Source organism: Saccopteryx bilineata, chromosome X (genome assembly GCF_036850765.1).
Source record: "Saccopteryx bilineata isolate mSacBil1 chromosome X, mSacBil1_pri_phased_curated, whole genome shotgun sequence".
NCBI lineage: Eukaryota > Metazoa > Chordata > Mammalia > Chiroptera > Emballonuridae > Saccopteryx > Saccopteryx bilineata.
The window spans coordinates 77,979,527-78,000,201 of record NC_089502.1 but is presented as its reverse complement, the minus strand read 5'-3'; the positions used below and the strand labels follow the sequence as shown (position 1 = coordinate 78,000,201).

The window sequence follows — 20,675 nt, the reverse complement described above, 5'->3', positions numbered from 1 at the left end:
AATAAGTAAATAAAATTATTAAAAAAATAAGGTTACGAAGTATATTATCTAATTTGGTACTATTGTGCCTTACAATAAATTCATCTGTGAAACCATTTCTTTTCTCTTACTTTATTTTTTAATATTTTTAAAATATTATTTTATTTATACTCATGTATTTTAAAAATGACTACACTATCATATTTACATACATACCGATACTGGAAACAGAGTTTGAAAATAAATCACATCTAAATTTTATAAAGAACACACAAACATGAAAACACTGATTGGTGATAGAGATCAGAGTGTGTGTGGGGGAACCATTAGCTATTATTTTCATGAAAAAGCAGCACCCCATCAGAAGAATGAAATCAATTAGTAATATTCATCTATACTGCAAAACAATATATACACAGGAAAGTTATTGATTGTACTGATTTTATTCCTTTTCCTAAGGCATTTTATCTTCCCTACATACAATGCAAAGAAATAAAACAATATGAAAAATATGACCTCTTAATTATTCACAATAAAAAGGGTCTGTTTCTCTCTGCAGACTTAGACATATTGTACAAGAAGGAATACTTCATGGTTCAAGTGGATCAAAGTACCATTTTGGTTCTGACCCACCGAAGAGAATCTCATGTAGATTTGTGGGTTTTTAAAATTAATTTTAATGGGGTGACATTGATAAATCAGGGTACATATGTTCACAGAAAACATCTCTATGTTATTTTAACATTTGATTATGCTGCATTCCCATCACCCAAAGTCCAATTATCTTCCGTCACCTTCTAACTGGTTTTCTTTGTGTCCCTCCCCCCCCAACACGCTCCCTCTCCTCCTCCGACTCAGTAACCCCCACACTCTTGTCCATGTCTATGAGCCTCACTTTTATGTCCCAGCTCTGTATAGAATCATATAGTTCTTAGTTTTTTTCTGATTTACTTATTTCACTCAGTATAATGTTATCAAGGTCCATCTATGTTGTTGTAAATGATCCAATGTCATCATTTCTTATGGCTGAGTAGTATTCCATAGTATACATGTGCCAAAGCTTTTTAATGCACTCATCCACTGACGGACACTTGGGCTGTTTCCAGATCTTCGCTATTGTGAACAGTACTGCCATAAACATGGGGGTGCATTTCTTTTTTTCAAACAGTGCTATGGTGTTCTTGGGGTATGTTCCTAACAGTGGGATAGCTGGGTCAAAATGCAGTTCGATTATTAATTTCTTGAGAAATCTCCATACTGTTTTCCACAGTGGCTGCACCAGTCTGCATTCCCACCAGCAGTGCAGGAGGGTTCCCTTCTCTCCACATCCTCGCCAGCACTTATTCTGTGTTGTTTTGTTGATGAGCACCATTCTGACTGGGGTAAGGTGATATCTCATTGTGGTTTTAATTTGCATTTCTCTAATGATTAGAGATATTGAGCATTTTTTTCATTTGCCTATTGGCCATCTGTATGTCCTCTTTGGAGAAGTGTCTATTCATTTCTTTTGCCCATTTTTTGATTGGATTGTTTGTCTTCCTGTTATTGAGTTTTGCAAGTTCTTTATAAATTTTGGTTATTAACCCCTTATCAGATGTATTGTCAAATATATTCTCCCATTGTGTAGTTTGTCTCTTTATTCTGTTCTTATTGTCTTTAGCTGTGCAGAAGCTTTTTAATTTGATAGAGTCTCATTTCTTTATCCTGTCTTTTATTTCACTTGCCCATGGAGATAAATTGGCAAATATATTGCTGCGAGAGATGTCAGAGAGCATACTATGTTTTCCTCTAAGATACTTATGGTTTCATGGCTTACATTTAAGTCTTTTATCCATTTTGAGTTTATTTTTGTGAATGGTGTAAGTTGGTGGTCTAGTTTCATTTCTTTGCAGGTAGTTGTCCATTTTTTCCCAACACCATTTATTAAAGAAGCTGTCTTTACTCCATTGTATGCTCTTACCTCCTTTGTCAAATATCAGTTGTCCATAGAGCTGTGGATTTATTTCTGGGTTCTCTGTTCTGTTACATTGATCTATATGCCTGTTCTTATGCCAGTACCAGGCTGTTTTGAGTACAGTGGCCTTGTAGTATAACTTGACGTCCAGAAGTGTGATACTTCCCACTTTATTCTTCCTTTTCAAGATTGCTGAGGCTATTCGTGTTCTCTTTTGGTTCCACATAAAGTTTTGGAATATGTGTTCTATATCTCTTAAGTAAGTCATTGGTATTTTAGTCGGTATTGCATTGAATTTATAAATTGCTTTGGGTAATATAGACATTTTAATGATGTTTATTCTTCCTAGCCATGAGCACAGTATAGGCTTCCACTTGTTTGTATCTTCCCTGATCTCTTTTATCAATGTTTTATGATTTTCCAAGTACAGTATTTAATCTCCCTGGTTAAATTTATTCCTAGGTACTTTATTTTTTTGTTGTTTTTGCAATAGAAAAGGGGATTGCTTCCTTAATTTCTCTTTCTGACAGTTCATTGTTAGTGTATAAAAATGCCTCTGATTTTTGAGTATTAATTTTATATCCTACCACCTTGCTGACTTCATTCATCAGGTCTAGTAGTTTTTTGACTGAGACATTAGGGTTTTCTATATACAATATCATATCATCTGCAAATAATGATAGTTTTACTTCTTCTTTTCCAATTTGGATGCTTTATATTTCTTTTTCTTGTCTGATTGCTGTGGCTAGGACTTCCAGAACTATGTTCAATAAGAGTGGTGAAAGGGGGCACCCCTGCCTCGTTCCTGATCTTAAGGGGATAGCTTTTAATTTTTGCCCATTGAGTATGATGTTGGCTGTGGGTTTGTCATTAATGGCCTTTATCATGTTGAAGTATGTTCCCTGTATTCCCACTTTGCTGACAGTTTTGATCATGAATGGGTGCTCGATTTTATCAAATGCTTTTTCTGCATCTATTGATATTATCATGTGGTTTTTCTCCTTTCTTTTGTTTATGTGATGAATCACATTGATGATTTGTGAATATTGTACCAGCCTTGCCTCCCAAGAATAAATCCCACTTGATCATGTTGTATGATTTTTTTCATATATTGCTGGATCTGGTTTGCTAATATTTTGTTGAGGATTTTAGCATCTAAATTTATCAGGGATATTGGCCTATAATTTTCTTTCTTTGTCTTTGCCTGGTTTTGGAATCAGAATTATACACGCCTCATAAAAGGAGCTTGGAAGTCTTCCTTCTTCTTGAATTTTTTGAAATACCTTGAGAAGGATAGAAGTTAGTTCTTCTCTGAATATTTGGTAGATATCACTTGTGAAGCCATCAGGCCCGGGTTTTTTCTTTTGGGGGAGTTTTTTGATAACTGTTTCAACCTCATTTGTTGTAATCAGTCTGTTTAGGTTTTCTGTTTCTTCCAGATTAATTTTTGGAAGATTATATGTTTCGAGGAATTTGTCCATTTCATCTAGGTTGTCTAGTTTTTTGGTGTACAGTTCTTCATAGTATTTTCTTACAATCCTTTGTATTTCTGTTGTGTCAGTTGTTATTTCTCCACTCTCATTTCTAATTTTATTTATTTGAGTCCTCTTTTTTTCTTGGTAAGTCTGATTAAAGGTACATCGATCTTTTTTACCTTTTCAAAGAACCAGCTCCTGGTTTCATTGATCCTTTGTATTGTTTCTTTAGTTTTATGTCATTTATTTCTGCTTTGATCTTTATTATTTCCTTCCTTCTACTAGCTCTGGGCTTTACTTGCTGTTCTTTTCCTAGTTCTTTTAGATACAGGGTCAAGTTGTTTATTTGAGCTTTTTCTAGCTTCTTGAGGTATGCCTGTAATGCTATGAACTTCCCTCTCAGGACTGCTTTTGCTGTGTCCCATAAATTTTGAGTTGATGTATACTAGTTATCGTTTGTTTCTAGGAATTTTTAAATTTCTTCTTTGATGTCATTGATAACCCATTCATTATTTAATAACATGCTATTTAGTTTCTATGTGTTTGAGAATTTTTCAGTTTTTCTGTTGTGGTTGATTTCTAGTTTCATGTCATTGTGATCAGAGAAAATACTTGATATAATTTCTCTCTTCTTAAATTTGTTGAGACTGCTTTTTTGCCCTAACATGTGGTCTATCCTAGAGAATGTACCATGGGCACTTGAAAAAAATGTATATTGTGCTACTTTAGGTGAAAGGTTCTGAAGATATCTATTAAATCGAGTTGATCTAGTATGTCCTTTAAGTCTGCTGTTTCTTTGTTAATTTTCTTTCTTGAGGATCTATCTAGTGATGTTATTGGGGTATTGAAATCCGCTACTATTATAGTATTGCTGTTGATCTCGCCCTTTAAATCCATCAAAATCTGCTTTATATATTTAGGTGCTCCTATATTAGGTGTGTAGATATTTATAACGGTTATATCTTCCTGTTGGATTGCTCCCTTTATCATTATGTAGTGACCTTCTTTATCTCTAAATATGGTCTTTGTTTTAAAGTCCATTTTTTCTGATATAAGTATTGCTACCCTAGCTTTTTTTTTTTCATTTCCATTCGTGTGAAATTTTTTTCCATCCTTTTACCTTCAGTCTATGTGCATCTTTTGTTTTAAGGTGTGTGTCTTGTAGACAGCATATGTACAGGTCCTGTTTTCTTATCCATCCAGCTACCCTATGTCTTTTTTTTTGTATTTTTCTGAAGCTGGAAACGGGGAGAGACAGTCAGACAGACTCCCACATGCACCCGACTGGGATCCACCTGGCACACTCACCAGGGGGCGACGTTCTGCCCACCAGGGGGCGACGTTCTGCACCTCCGGGGCATCACTCTGTTGTGACCAGAGCCACTCTAGCGCCTGGGGCAGAGGCCAAGGAGCCATCCCCAGCGCCTGGGCCATCTTTGCTCCAATGGAGCCTTGGCTGCGGGAGGGGAAGAGAGAGACAGAGAGGAAGGAGGGGGTGGGGGTGGAGAAGCAAATGGGCACTTCTCCTATGTGCCCTGGCCGGGAATTGAACCCTGGTCCCCCACACTCCAGGCCGACGCTCTACCGGTGAGCCGACCGGCCAGGGCCACCCTGTGTCTTTTGATCGAATCATTTAAACCATTTACAGTTAAGGTTATTATTGATATGTAATTGTTTATTGCCATTTTATTCATTTTATTTTTTAAAACTGTATTTCTTTTTTGCTATATTCTTTTTCTCCTTTGATCTGTTTACAACAGGTCCCTTAGTATTTCTTGCAGCCTTGGTTTTTTTGTAGTGAATTCCTTGAGTTTTCTTTTGTCTGGAAAGCGTTTTATTTCTCCACAGGCTGAATGGGACTGCATGCCCACGTTCAGTAGCGGGACTCTGCCTGTTCTAGGCTTTTGGCTCCACTGCTGCAGGAGAAGCTGGCTCCCAAGTCAGGCCACAAGCCTTGGTTCCACAGGTGGGGCAGGGCTGTGCTGCTACGCCCTTGCTCAAAGGCGGGTCTCCACCCCTTCCGGGGCTCCTGCCCTTCCCCCCACAGGCTGGACTGCAGGCTGCCTGCAGCAGGGCTTGACCGCTTTTGCAAGTCCCTTCCTCCCCAGCCAGGCAAGACTGAGCTCACACCTGGGCCTCAGTTGTGACCAGCCGGCTTCCACCCTTGCTGACACAACCGCGCTTCTGCATCCCGCCATCTGCCCTTGGGTGAGCCCTCAGCCGTGTGGGTGGCAATGCTGCAGCTCAGACCCTAAGACTCACTACTGTAGTCCCGGAAGCTCCCTCCTTCTAAGCTACTCTGCTCTGAGTGCTGCGGGAGAGCTTGTTTGGCTGGTGTCCTGCTTCCCTTTGCTGGTATTGCTGTTTCCAGGGAAAATATTCACTTCAGATTTGGGAAGTGACTCATCCCAGGGGCTAGGGTGGCTGTCTCTCCAAATGTTTCTCCCTATGCCTCCTAGATTACATTCTCTTCCTACTACTCTGGTCCTCTCCTCTCTCCCCATCCCCCAGAGCCCTGGGTGAGTGGTTGTGAGAGAGGTTTTTTGCACGGTCCCTTTAAGAAGAATCCTAGGTCTGAGAAATCTGTCTTTTTCTCACAAACAGTATCCTGACTTGTTTCCAGCTAAATACTGTCCATATGCCTCTTCTAGGCTCTGGGGCTGCAGGCTGGGGCTTTGTTTCTGGGGTTCTGGATCCTCCCCTCTCAGCTAAATTCACTTCCCGCCATGTGAGTCTCTCCTGGCTGCTGTTCACTCTGGAGAGTTGGGCAGCCCTCACTGCATTTCCACTTTTCCTACCAGTCTTTGTGTGCCTTCTTCAGTGTTCCTTGTTGAAGAGTTCTCTTAATTTAGTCCAAAATTGGTTTTTCCAGATGATGGTTCTTAAAATTAGTTTGTAATCCACTTTGGTTCTGGGAGGTGGAAGTTGGTACATCCGCCTACTCCATCGCCATCTTGTCTCCGAATCTCATGTAGATTTGATGACTGGACTAACTCTATGAGAGTTGTGATAGACTGAACTATTTCTGTAGTATTCCCAGAACTCAGTAAATAAAAAAGACTATACAGTAAAAGATAATAGTCAATATGTCCGTAAGTTATATCTATGCAACTCTTTCTTTAGAGTAAGGTGGAAAGGGAGGTCCTTTTGTGAATACATGTATACATGCATTATTGTGCAATAAGGATTGCTGGAATAAATAACAACAACAACAAAAGACTGCTGGATTGATATCGTATCTGTTTCAATGATGATAAGGTAGACATGAAAACCACTATCAGATACAAGAAACTTCCATAACTTGACTCAATTCTTTAAATAATAGAGCAAATCCCTTTCCTAAGCTAACAATTGGCAAAGCTGTGGCTGGCTATTAAACTCATCACCAAAGGTAAGCAATTTAATTGAACTGCCTGGTAAATATTTTGTAACAGATGATACTTTTATCTTTTGAAAGTCCAAGTTTGTTCCCTGGATCTACTACAAGAGCAAAAGTAGATAAGAAACCCAATCTCAAAGCTTGCTCTGGAGCATTATCATTGGCCACTTTAATAACAAACATTCCATCTCTGTCTGACATAAAACAGCATGGAGCCTTTTAACACTTGGTAATTTTTTATACGAATCACTTTAGGTCATTCGCCATAATGAACCCCTTTCTGCGACTGGTTCAATTATCTACACCAGGCTTTTAGGGTTTCCTAGTTCTCTGGGAAGCAAGATTCAGGGCTACCTGATGCAACTTCAGGGACTGCTTCAAAGACAGGGTCCTCTAAAAGCTGTCATCACGTGATTCGTGACCTCCTCTGTGCTCCAGGAAGCACTCTCTACTCCTCAGATGCCTGGTAAAATGGCTCTTTTTACTTACTGTAATCTAAGCCTACATTATAATTCATGCTCATTATCCACAACTACATTATAAATTTTCAAGGATTATGTGGTCAAATAAATTTTGGAAACTCTGGACTGCTCTCTTCTAGCTTTAACTGTCTGCACCTTAACAGTGGTTCTCAACCTTGGCTGCACATAAGAATCAACTAGGGATCTTTTATAAATTCTGATTTCTGGACCTCATCCTCCAGAAATTCTGGTTTTGTTGGTGTGGGGTGGAGTCACAGCTTTAGTAATTTTTTAAGCTCTCTGAGTGGTTCAGATTTGTAGACAGGGTCTATGTTTTTATCTTTAATGAAAAAATGCAAGATTCTACCCTAGGAGATGACTGAATTGCCTGGTGGTTTGGGCATGTTTTAGACACTACCAAGGTGTTCCCATGACCTTGAGGCTACCTGGTTGTGAGATCAGGGCTAACTCACTCCATATCCCTGCTAGTGAGGGTTAGGCCCATGGGGCCTTCAGGCAAACTGGCAAATGTGTCACTGAAACCACTTTGGGCCCCATAAGTTTCAAGATGAAGGTGTTTCTTCATCCCAAAACCAAGCTGGTTCTGTAAAACTGGTGAGCCAAGCCAGGAGCCAAGCAGACAACCCAGGGGAAGAGGTGAACAGAGAGCTAGCAGGACACTTGGACAAGAGCTCTGCCTAAAGGCAGGGAAGGCTGCCTAGCTGTGCAGCCTGCATCCATCCACTGCTGCTTCATTAAAATTGCTTCTTGGCATCCCAGGCTGGCGGGTGCTGTGGTCAGCCAGCATCACATATTCTCTAAGACAATAAACATTCCATAGCTGCCAGGACTCTCGGTGGTGCCTCAGCCTCAGTTCCAAAGAATGTTTCTCCCTTGGTTGGTGAGGCAGTGAACAGATGTCAGTGGGGGATAATGAAGGGAGGAGTCAAAGGAAAGGAAAATCCTCGGGTTGGAAGAGATGAGCTGACAGCCTCAAAAGCTAGATGCTGTTCCTCCGTGGGCACACAGGCATTCTTTATATGTCCTGGAAAATGGAAAAGTGGCTGCAATTCCGAGATGTCTAAGAAACGTTCTTATTATAACCTCACCTTGACAGTACCCCCATCTAGAGATTTCAAAAGTCTTTGTAGAATTTCATTTTCTTACTCTTTAGTGATCGTGTGGATGATCATGGCATATGCACCAGGCATTGCACATATATCATTTTGAACCCTTACAACAACCCTCTGAACTGGATATAATTAACATAACCCCTTTTTATAGAGGAGGGACTACAGCTCAGAGACATGAGGCAAGTGAGATTTCAACCACAGATACTGCTTAAAACTCCCAAGATCCTCATTCTTAACATATCATTGATTGTTTTTTTTTCTATTTATCAAAAGTTATACATGTTCATTTAGGAAATTTTGAAAAATACAGAAAGGTATGAGAAAAAAATAAAAGGCCCGCTCCCATAATCCCACAAAGTAACCACTGTTGTCCTAGTTGTCATTGTTATCAATTGTTACCATTGTTATCACCCTGAGAGAACCATTATTAACATTTTGGCATACACCCCTCCAATTTTTTAAAATTTGTGAGTGCTTTATTTGGATAATATTGTATTACATGCAATTTTATACTCTGTTTTTTCACTTAGCATTATTTTGTGCATTTGTTTCAAGCATTAATTTTGATAGACCTGTCAAAATTTATATAACCACATCCTTGTTATTGAGTATCTAAGCTATTTTAATTTTTTTCAGTTAATATAAATAACCAAAAAAAATGCAGTGAGCATCCTCAAGCATTTCCCCCACAATATCTGATTATTTTTTTAGCATAAGGTCTGAAAGTGAAATTACTGGATCAAGGAGGACAAGAGTATATCATAGCACCAATGGAGCTGCTGACAACTGGGACACACAGCCTCCTGTAAGAGCAGAGAGAGTCAAGGCCTGATGATGGAGATCTCACTCCCTTCAGGGCTTAATAATTGGAAAAGATAATATGAGTTTGGCTATTTTTCAGATCTTGGGAATTAGACTATAAATGGCCAGGAAGTTCTCAGAAGCAAGTGATTTCAGTTAAAATAAAAAGAGCTTAATCATTTTTTAAACTCATCTTTTCTTTGAGTTCATTTCCCAAAGGAAAAAAATAGTTTTCTGATTTTCCCCTAGATAAATTACAGACCATTCTTAAGAATCTATGCTATGTAGAAAGAAGAAAATAAAATAAAAGAGGAAACCAAATGACCCCAATCACAAAAAAACAAGGGCATGAATAACATATTTAGCTTTGGAATACAGCTAGATACACATAGACAAGGACATATAGAAAGATAGACTCTTGTTTTCTCTTTTATTTCTCACTGTGACTTGGAGTCCTTTCTGGCTTGGACTTCTTGGGGAGGCAAGGACCTGGTTCTGCAAGGCTGGGAGGGGCCAAAGTCACCCAGTTTTCATCTGACCAAGGATAATGAAAACTTGAAAGTGGATCAAGAATATCTGCAGTTACTATATGCCTCACAAAGTGATAAAAAATATTCCCTAATTTTTTAGAGCAGTATATTATGCTTTCATTTTATCTCTTCAGTATCCACTTCTTTGGCCAGCAAACAGGATATAAAGGCCTCCACCATCCCATGTCCATCCTAAGGGCTCATTCTGAGTCAGGAGAGACCTTGCACCCTCTTCTCATGAACCGCTTGAGTTAGTTCCTCCTCTACACTAGCCAGGCCTTGTACAGGCTACTTTCTGAGCCAGGAATTCCCTCCAACTCCTTCTTCAACTGGCTGGCTCCAGATCATCCTTCAGGACTCAGACATCACATCCTCCTGGAAGCTTTTCCAAGCCTCCAGGCTGAATCAGGTGTGCCTCCTTTGCCTTCCCTTGACCCCCAGGCTTGCATCCATAGTACTATGATTTCATGTTTTCCCCTCTGGACTGTGTAGCTGCATTCTAACTTTGCTAGATATCCACAGAAACCAGCACAAGACCAGGCCCAGAATCAGGTACTCAATAAATGTGTGATGGCTAGAAAGGACAGAAGGATTTATTTACTAAGTTTCTTTTAAGTATCAAGCACTATTTTAGGAGCTGGAAATACAGCAGTAAAAACAGATTAAAAATTTCTGCCCTCGAGCATCGCCCCCTGGTGGGCAGAGCATCGCCTCTGGTGGGCGTGCCAGGTGGATCCCGGTCGGGCGCATGTGGGAGTCTGTCTGACTGTCTCTCCCCGTTTCCAGCTTCAGAAAAATACAAAAAAAATTTTCTGCCCTCAAAAGGCTTACATTCCATTGAGGAGCTTATATTTCAGAAAAAGAGAGAGAGAAAAGAGGAAAAGGAAGAGACAGAATGTTGCCCACGGCTCCAATCTCCCAAGTCAAAGGACTGATGTCTAGTGGTATTGCACAAGGTCAAATCCACTGCCTCACATACAAAGCACCTTGCTATAATCCTGCTTGTGCAAACACTTAGTCAACACACCTTCTGTTTGTGGCATTGGTTTTTTTTGTTTTGTTTTCTTTTTTTGTGGGAGGGGATGTTTGTTTGTTTTGTTGCTGGAATTTTCAGGTTTTTATTTCACTATTATTTTTTAATTAATTGAATTTATTGGGATGACATTGGTTCACAAAACCATAAAAGTTTCAAGTAAACACCATATGCACACTGCACCATGCTCCCTCCACCCCAAATAGTCTCTTTCTATCCCCACTCCCCCCTTTTCCCACCTCCACCTCCACCCTCCCTTTTCCTTTTGGCTATCATCACATCATTGTCTGTGTCTATATGCTATGTGTTAAAATTTTCAGTGGAGGTTTATCTAACTGAAATCATGGAATTCTGTGGAGCAGGAAAGAAATGATAACTTGAACCAGGAAAGTTAAGTAAGTGGTTCCCAAATGTAATTAGAAGACTCCAGAGAACCATGGAGTTATCACAAGAAGTCCATGAGTCTGCAGGTCCATTAATCACTGTCCATTTACTGAGTAGGCACTGCCCTGACTATGTGTGAAAATAAGGTCATCAATTTCAAATATACAAATTCATGTAATTGCATTGCTAAATTCACAGTATCATTCTGTCATTTTTGTTTGTTTGTTTTTACCATAGGGGATTCTAAAAGTCCAAATTCTGCCCTTATTGAATGTCCAAGTAGCTCAGTTGGTTAGAGCATCATCTCCACATGTCAAGGTTGCAGGTTCAATCCTCCATCAGGACACATACAAGAACCAACCAATGAATGTATAAATAAGTGGGAAAAAAATCTCTCTCTCTCCCCCCTTACTTCTCTCTCTCTCTCTTAAACAAAAAAGAAAAAGAGGCCCTGGCCGGTTGGCTCAGTGGTAGAGCGTCGGCCTGGCGTGCGGTGGACCCGGTTCGATTCCCAGCCAGGGCACATAGGAGAAGCGCCCATTTGCTTCTCCACTCCCAACCCCTCCTTCCTCTCTGTCTCTCTCTTCCCCTCCCGCAGCCAAAGCTCCATTGGAGCAAAGATGGCCCGGGCGCAGGGGATGGCTCCTTGGCCTCTGCCCCAGGCACTAGAGTGGCTCTGGTCGCAGCAGAGTGATGCCCCGGAGGGGCAGAGCATCGTCCCCTGGTGGGCAGAGCATCGCCCCTGGTGGGCGTGCCAGGTGGATCCCGGTCGGGCGCATGCGGGAGTCTGTCTGACTGTCTCTCCCCGTTTCCAGCTTCAGAAAAATACAAAAAAAAAAAAAAAAAAAAAAGAAAAAGAAAGAAAGAAAAATTCAGCCCTGGCTGGTTGGCTCACTGTTAGAGCATCAGCCTGGCATGTGGATGTCCAGGGTTCAATTCCCAGTTAGGGCACACACTTCCCCTTCCCCTTCTCTCTCTCTCTTCCCTTCTTTCAGCCATGGCTCCATTCATTCAAGTGCGTTGGCCCTAGGCACTGAGGATGGTTTCATGAAGCCTCCCCCTCAGGAACTAAATATAGCTCATTTAGAAACATGGCCCCAGATGGGCAGATCATGGGCCCCAGATGAGGGTTGCCAGATGGATACTGGTTGGGGTGCATGGCTTTCTCTATCTCCCCTCCTCTCACTTGGAAAAGAAAAATTCCATCTTCAAATCCCAAACCAGACTGTATGGAAAACCCTCTAGGGTTGAACTGGGGTCCTGGTTCTAGTTATCAGCTCTCCCCAAACCTGTGGAATGGAGCCCTTTGAAGGGAAACAGTGGGTCTGATTTACCTTTAGCCTCTAGTACCCAGCACAAGGGTGAGAGAGTGGAAGGTAACAGGGTCCAGACAAAGTTTTACCCACTCTTCAAGGCTAGAAAGTAATGATCTGAGAATACAGTGATTTGAGGCCCTCAGAAAGGATATATAGAGCAACAAAGTTTGTAAGCCTGTTAAGCTACTTAAGTTTTGAAGAATAATAAATCCATACTTTGAAATGTGTATGTTAAATACATTTTTGGTAATAATTTCACTTTCTCATTCCCTTTAGTTTTTATTAAAAGTGACTTTGAAAATGCCAACCAGGCTCTGCTATAATAGCAGAAAATGGTCAGGATGTGGTTGTGGACAAGGAGTGTCCACAATTGAATTAAAAACTATAAGGGGGACTAGCAGATATAAAGATGACAAAAGGATTATGAGTGAAATACCCCAGTGGAAACCTTCAGAGAACACTATCAGGGTCACTGGCCTAGCCACCCCTTCCCACCTGAAGATTGTTTTAACAAAACTACTTCCCACTCAAAACTTAAAGAAGACTGTGTTTTGTCCTAAGAAAGGAGTTTGTTGCCTCACATCTATTCTTTACATAATGCAAGGTTGACCTTCTTTTCTCCTTTTCACCTCCAGCTCACTCCCCAACTGCCAACTGTAGAAGTCAGAGGTCTTGTATTTTAGAGCATGCCACAGTTCCCGAAAGAAGCAGGAGTCATTCCTCATCTTGGATAAGTTCCAGCTAGAAAAAAAATGCTAGGACATTGACTCCCAATGAACAAATAACTCATTTTGAGCTTAACATCACTGCAGAAGACAGAGCACCACCATGACTATTAGAAGGCTTAGCTTCGAAATCAAGGCCTCTTGCCACTGACCTGGCCAGTGTCACATTCCCTAATAGACATTAAGTACACACTTAGGCCACCGACACCAAGAGTATAAAAGAGAGAGAGACAAAATGAAAGAACCTAATAATTAAAAATCAATAACATTTTATTTGAAGGTTTTGTATTTCTTTCATTTGCAATTATGTATAGAGAAGTGCTATAATCTCTTTTAGGACTTGGGGCTACCAAAGATCTTGATCTAGCTGGGTGCCCTCAGAGAAGCTCCTTCCCTTCTCTGGGACTCAGTAGTCAAGAGTTTTTGGAGCCACATACTATAAACCGACTCCACCGAAGCCGGAGAGGTACCGGAACAAATAACTTAAATTCATCACTCTCTTTGTCACACCTAATCAACTTCGCAAAGGTCAAAGTTAACCCAAAGAGCAATAGCTTGAATCTTCTATTACTCTACTATTCTGTCATCTTGACTCTTATTGCTTTAGACATTCATGTGTCTAAACAAGGAGGTTAAATTTCTTCTCTCTAAAGTGCAGGATATTCTAGTGGACATTTTGGTGTCCAAATTTCCTGGAAAGATGTTTTCAACACATGGAAATGCCATGAAGCAGACCAGGAATTTCATGGTATTTAAAAGAAAATGGGCCTGTTCCCCTGCCTCATTATGTCAAACCACTGTCCCAAGGGTCTCTGGAGTAAGACACAGACAAAGTGATCTCTGACATAGTGCCTGTTCCAAGTCCTCAAAATTCCTCCTACTCCATCTGACTCAAGCAGGCCATGTCTCGTCTTCAGGAGCAGTGATGGTCAGATTTAATGTCTATGACACTTCATCTAATATGGTAAACTGGCTGTAGTTTAGAGGTGCAGCTTTTATTTTTTCACTTCCATATAGATTTACAATAGTCTCTCCTCTCATTGGAATTATGATTTAAACATAAATAAATCAGCTGTCTTTTATGATTGGGATCCAGATTTGCCACAAAGTTGGAAAATCAAGAGACAGGAATTTGACATAAAAATGAAGAGGGAGTTCCCACCATTGACCCAAATGGCTGTATTCAAGCCAAAAGAACTGCAAGAGGTACAGAGCATCTTTCCCACAGCAAGTTCATGGGCTAGTGTAGCATGATAGCTCCCCAGTGTTATTACACATACCTAGAGTAATCTAGTGCTTCAGTGACTTCCTTGCTCACACCAGAGATATTATTCTCCTAGGATAATAGTCTGATTGCTTTTGCTATTATTATCTAAGTACCTACAAACATTAAATAGATCTCCAAGGGAGGAATTGGGAAGCTTGGATTGACTCAGCATATGACAACAAGCAGGGAGCTAGTTCCCACTGGTTTTGACCATGCCATTCTTGAGATGAAGAGTACAGAGTACAGGACATGAATGTAATAAAACGGGCCACATGCAAAGCTAGATATGAGGGAAAACTCAAATTATAAGAAGGGGCATGCCAAGAGTTTGGCTGAGCCACAGATCCACACCAGAGGAGCCCAGTGCAGTTCTGTAACATGCCCTCTCCTCCTCCCACTCCCCACTCCATTCCAGTTATAAGAGCTTCTAGAGCAGTCTCAAAGGGGTTCAAGTTACCAAAGAACAGCCTTCAGTGGAGGAGACGGTGTTGCTAGGCAACAAGCCCAGCCCAAGTCCTACCCTTGTAACCTTGAAGATGGTGGGGGTGTGACCCCTGATTGTGTAGAGGAGCACTTTGGACTCCTTTGGCATCAGCTTTCTCTTCCTGTGTCTCTCTCCTCCTCTTTCCCCTGTCCTCCCCTTCTGCCTCCCAGGGCTCCGGGCCAGCCTGCAGTCTGCCAGAATCCTGAAGGGTATAGGCCAGCCTGACTTGTCATTACTCAGTCTATGGATGGCAACCAAGCTGTCCCTGCAGGGAGGCTACAAGCTGCTGGCCTGTCAGGTGTCATTCACTCAGGCTATGTTTCTTTCCAACCTTCTTTGCTCCTTCTCAGGTCTTTCCTGCCTCCATTGTTGAAGAATTAGTTATAGAAAAAATTGGGGGGAAATCCAACCAGATAGAGAATATATAGGGTAAAAAGCTAACTTGGAGTGCTGATCACCAGAAAATTGTCATTAAAGGAGTAGGAGTGTTAGAAGGAAAAGATACAGGGAAGAAAAAAGAGCAAGACCTGACAATAGTAAAAAAATAAATAAATAAAAATAAATTTTAAAAATATATTTATTTGGGGTCAAATATAACATACAACCTGCTGAACACCTTGTTCTACAACTCTCTTTTTATTTGGAATTTATGCTCAGATTATTGCTAAGAAGACATAATTTAAACGCTACACATTCAAAGCTCCTCAAGGGGAGTCTAGGGTAGAATATTAAACTAGAAAATGGAAAAGCAGGCCTTCTTGCTAAATTAAGGTAGCTGTGGTCCATTTATGCAGTTCAAATTCTCAGAGGCCAGAGACAAGTATATTCTCAGACGCAAGTGTCTATATCAAGGATGAGAGATGACCAGCTCTTGCAAACTTCAAAGAAACCAAACCAATGCAATTTATCCTAAGAACTATTCTTTTTCTTTAAAAGATATCCACTGCATAAAGCTAATTCCTTCTAACCCAACATATCAATGGAAAGAGTTAGGCCTCAAGGTGACTTGGTGAAGCCTGGTCTTTCCTCGTGTGGAAAGGGGTCTCCAATTCATGGGCAGAAAGGTACAAGCTGGAAGCACAGAATCTCCTCCCTGTCTTTAACCTAAGCTGCTAAACTCAGTAGGTGGCTCTCCACAAGCTGTGTGGGGATTTTGAAAACTACTGCCCAAGCTGACTTATCATATTTCTCTTAGGCTAATCCTGGTAGTCAGTGGGACCCCAGGGGAAAAAAAAAGTCAACAATGACCTTCTTACCCTCTTTCGTTAACTGAGAACTAACCAGACTTAGGGCCCCAGCTTTTCTGGTCCCCTACCATGCAGAGGCTTCTGGTCCCATGCCTACATTCCATCTGGCAGTCATCTGTAACTTCCACCTTCTCTTTCCCACAGGACCTGGCTCATTTTTCCCACCAATGGCCTCTATTGTCTACCTCAGAAGTCAGATAGGTTTTTGAAGAGGATTGTCATGGCCTCTGACTCCTGTTTTACTGAAAGGGCCAGGAGCACGGTGGGGTCTTCAATGGACAGGGGCTGACTTAGGAAATTTTTTCCCAAGACAGTTGGAGGCTTGCACTCTAGAGTAGCCGATAGTCATCTTCTGTCCCCATCCGAAAATTTCTGACCACACTGCCCCTCTCCCGTAACTTTCTGGTGGTGCCAATTGGCCTTGGTACTTGGCGTGCCTAGCTGTGGTCAGTATTTCCAGCACATTCAGTCCCCTTGCTTTCAGTAAAAGGCCATAATTTAAGGAATCACTGCATTTCCATGGACAGAGGATTCCTTATGCAAAGTGTTAGGGTCCAAAGCAGTAGAGCTCAAGAACTCACACTGCCCTCCTACCCTCTCACAGGTCCTGCGTACTCAGCCAGGGCACCACTCTGTTTCTCAGGCATGGCTGATTACTAAAACAACCCTGAAACTGATGACAGTTGGTTTAAAAGGTTGTCTCAAGCAAACCTGTAGGTAGGGGTAAGGGACCAGAGAAGCCATGGGGTCAGTCTTTTTCCTCCAACCCTTCTCTGGCCACTCCTGGCACAGCAGCCCAAACTCGCATAGAGAGGCAGGCGAGTGGGTGCCCAAGACACTTCTCTGAGTGCGACCCGTGATCACGCTTAAGCGCGAAGTTGTACAGGTTTAAAGCTGGTAGGCGCCAGGCTCCTGCGGTCGCGTAGGTGGCCCAGGGGTAGGGCGCGCTTTCCGGACCAGAGCAAACACGCCAGCAGCGCGGCCATTTGGTTCCCGACGCCGCAAAGATGAGGACGTCTTGGGCCTGGGGGCGGCGCTGAAGCTGTCTGGGACCTAGTGGCTCCTACCCCCTCCTACCTCCCCCAGTTCTCCTGGAAGCAGCCGCCAACCCCAGGGCCGGGAGCCCAAAGGGCAAAGTTTCGCTCACGACGGCACAGCGGGTCCATGTGCAGGAAGTTCCAGCGGGCGAGCAGCAGTGGGGAGTCTGAGAAATGGAATCTCCTCACTCCCTTAGGAAAAGGAGAAGAGGGAAGGGGAAGAGCGGGGTGGAGGGGGGACGCTCACTGATGCCCCCAGAGGCAGGGTAGTCGCGGGGCCGCGAACTGCCCGAGCGCGGTTACCTAGTTCGTCCTGGTCGTCCTCCGGATCAAGCAGGCGGCAGGGAAGGCGGCGGCGGAGGCGCACCGCGCGCCGGGCCAGGTTGTCGGTGCGGCGCCCCAGGGCCAGCAGGTGCCCCTCAAGGTCCTCGAGCAGGGCCAGCGAGTGACCGCAGAGGTCCGCGAGCTGCCGGAGCAGGCTGAGCGCGGCCAGGTGGCTCACGTCGCGGAGCTCAGTCAGCGACTGCGGCGGGTTGCGCGGGCACAGGCGCTGGGGCACCACCGTGCGCCTGTAGAAAGGCATCCCGGACGCGGTGAACCAGGCTTGCGGCTAGTCGGGCCCGCCACAAGTGGCGTCCCTGGCCCTTACGCCCCTGAGCGGCGGCCCCAGTTCAGGGTGTAGCTGGCCCCTGGGCGCGGGCCTGCGAGCTGGCAGGCGCCGGAGACGCCGGGCGGGTGGAGGCTGGGCTGGGGGTGGGGGACGGGCTGATGGGTTCCCAGCCTGGAGCGCCGGCTCCCCCCGGGGGCTGCACAGTCGCTGGAGCCACCAGTCCCTCTGACTCTGGTTCGTTGGGCTCCTCCTCCTCCCCGCCTTTCTCCACCTCCTCCTCCCTCACTCTGCTACTTCGGTATCCCCCCACCCACCTTTTTTCTTTTTCGGTCAGAGATTCGCAGATTAACGCTTGATCCGGGAGAGGAGGGAAAGGGAAGTAGAAGTAAAAAAAGAGCGAGCTGGAGCGTGAAAGAAGGAATGTCGGTGTGAGTAGGGTGTGTGCGTGTGTGTGTGTGTGTGTGTGTGTATGTGTGTGTGTGTGCTTTCAGTGTAGTATGTGTGCCCGCGTCCTCCTGCAGGGCTTGAGTTTTGAGTTCTGGGACTGATAAAGTTGTTTTCTGCTTGCTTTTATTACTTAAACGTTTTCTTCGTAAAAAAATAAACATTCAAGCGCACTCTGCGCTCACCGGTGAGTAACCAGCGGAGACTGGCCGAATAGTCTGACTTCATTCATCTGGCTCTCCTTCCCCAAATGTGTGCTCAGTGACACGCACGGGCTTCGATGAGGCAAAGTGCAGCAACTTCTCTGCTTGGAAACGAGGAGCTTGGGGATGAGGGGAAAGAACCAAATCTCTTATTGCACCCCTCAGGAGGACAGTGTCTGTGGGAGTCCCCAAGTGCCTGGACTGCTGTAGCGGCTTTAGAATGAATGAATGAGGACAAATTATTCTCAGAAATATACTTATTTTGGCTGGAGAGACGTCACCCATGTTTTAGGCAAAAAGAATGCCCAGAGCCTGGCTGCGGGGTTCTTTTGGGATGCCTGCAGAGGAGGCGGTGCAAGAACCAGAGCGTGGTCGTAGTTTCAGTGCTGGCGACCCTCTGGTCCCGTCCTGATTTCTGTCCATTATAAAAGGTAGAAGAGAGGAGGACATTAGCATCTTTAGAAAATCAGACTTCCTGATTATGTGTATGTCCCTGTGCTCTTGAGAAGTTTCCACTCACAACACCTATTTTCAGCACTGAGCTCCTATAACCCATTTCTTTGGCTTTGGTGTGGTTGCATTTCTTCTTCCTGGTAATTCTCTCATCTTTCCTCCTAAAAACTGTCCCCATCTTTGTAATTCCTTATAATCTATTAGTATAACATCTTGAACAGGATATATGTGTCTGCACTAACGAGCCTGAGTGTGGCCTGTTTTCATTCATTCTTTATATATATATATATTTTTTTTTCCCTGAAGTTGGAAACAGGGAGGCAGTCAGACAGACTCCCACATCGCCCACCCAGGATCCACTCAGCATGCCCACCAGGGGGCGATGCTCTGCCCATCTAGGGCATTGCTCTGTTGCAACCAGGGCCATTCTATTGCCTGAGGCAGAGCGCCCAGGCCAACTTTGCTCCAATGGAGCCTTGGCTGCGGGAAGAGAAGAGAGAGAGACAGAGAGGAAGGAGAGGGGGAGGGGTGGAGAAGCAGATGGGCACTTCTCCTGTGTGCCCTGGCTGGGAATCAAACCCGGGACTCCTGCATGCCAGGCCGACGCTCTACCACTGAGCCAACCAGCCAGGGCTTCATTCATTCTTTTAGAGAATTATCCCTTAAACAGCTCAAGAAGGTTCAACAACTGGTTCACCCTTTGCAGTAAATAGATGTTCCTTATTCATTAAATTGGAACATGGATAGTGGAAAAGTTGGGTTATTTCTAAAATAAAAAGCAAATGGGCAAAAGGCAACTCTTTTGTGAACTGTAAGATTTAGTTGCAGAATGAGGACCTTAAGTTCTCTATTTGACAAACTCAAACCTGAGCCAAGACAGTAACTATCAGGAACTAGGGATTTAGCTGGACTCTTCAGGGATACTTTTCCTTGACCTATGGGCTCTTTACACTGATCTCTGTTCCGGGAAAAAGGAAATGAAGTATGAGCAGATTGAAGGAGACTGTGTGGGCAGTGCTTTCCTGCCAGAGGGCAGCAGGCCTGGGTTGGGCTTGACGTGTGAGCTGCCCTCACTACTCTAATTCCTGAAGCTGAGGAATCTTTCAGGACTCTATAATAACAAGCTTAGCTCCAAGCAAATCAACCTTGGCCCCACACCCTTCCCCCAAGCCCAGTCTGCTCACTCTAGCCTTGTCAATGCCCTGGCCCTGGCTTTCATCAAGGAAACATCAAGGATTTGCAAAGAAGCCATCTCAGAACAGATCCCCTCCTCCCTTCCCAAGACAAGATCAGGACTGTATGGTACATGCAGTACCCTAGTAGAAGTCAAGACAATATAAATGTTTGCTTATCTCCTTATGTCCAGTCTCTTCCCAACAAGAAAGGTGAGACTTCAAGTGGGAACTAGGCCGGGATGTAGCGAGCCTCTAAGGATGGAGCACAAGTGGCTGGTTTTGGTCTGTGGTGGGAGAGTTGGGTTTCTAGAAGTGTCACAATCCAGCCAAGCTGTCCAGGGCAGGCAAGCAGCGAAGATAAAGGATCCTGACTGTTGCTCCCACATCACCCTTTAGCACAAACTCAGCACAATTATCTTTGTTTAATAAAAACAACTTTTTTGTTTGTAATAATACTGTCTTCTCTCAATAGATCGTTAACTCCATGAAGTCAGGAACCATGCCTGTCTTGCTCACTTCTGTATGCTCAGTGTCAAGCGCAGCAACTGGCACATAACAGGTACTCAGAAATGTATGTAGATGAAT

The 20,675-nt window shown here is 43.4% G+C and overlaps 1 protein-coding gene and 1 pseudogene across 1 annotated transcript in view; both read right to left on the bottom strand.

Annotated features, from left to right (window-relative positions):
- NHSL2 (NHS like 2) overlaps positions 1-17,827 on the bottom strand; it is a 313,489-nt gene extending 295,662 nt beyond the window's left edge. Inside the window, exon 1 of the mRNA XM_066250279.1 lies at positions 17,509-17,827. Within this exon, the coding sequence (XP_066106376.1) occupies positions 17,509-17,788 (280 nt within the window). The 5' untranslated portion in view covers positions 17,789-17,827. The remainder of the gene's footprint in view (positions 1-17,508) is intronic.
- Positions 6,686-7,054, bottom strand: LOC136317278 (ragulator complex protein LAMTOR3 pseudogene; annotated as a pseudogene).
- Positions 17,828-20,675: the final 2,848 nt, after the last annotated feature.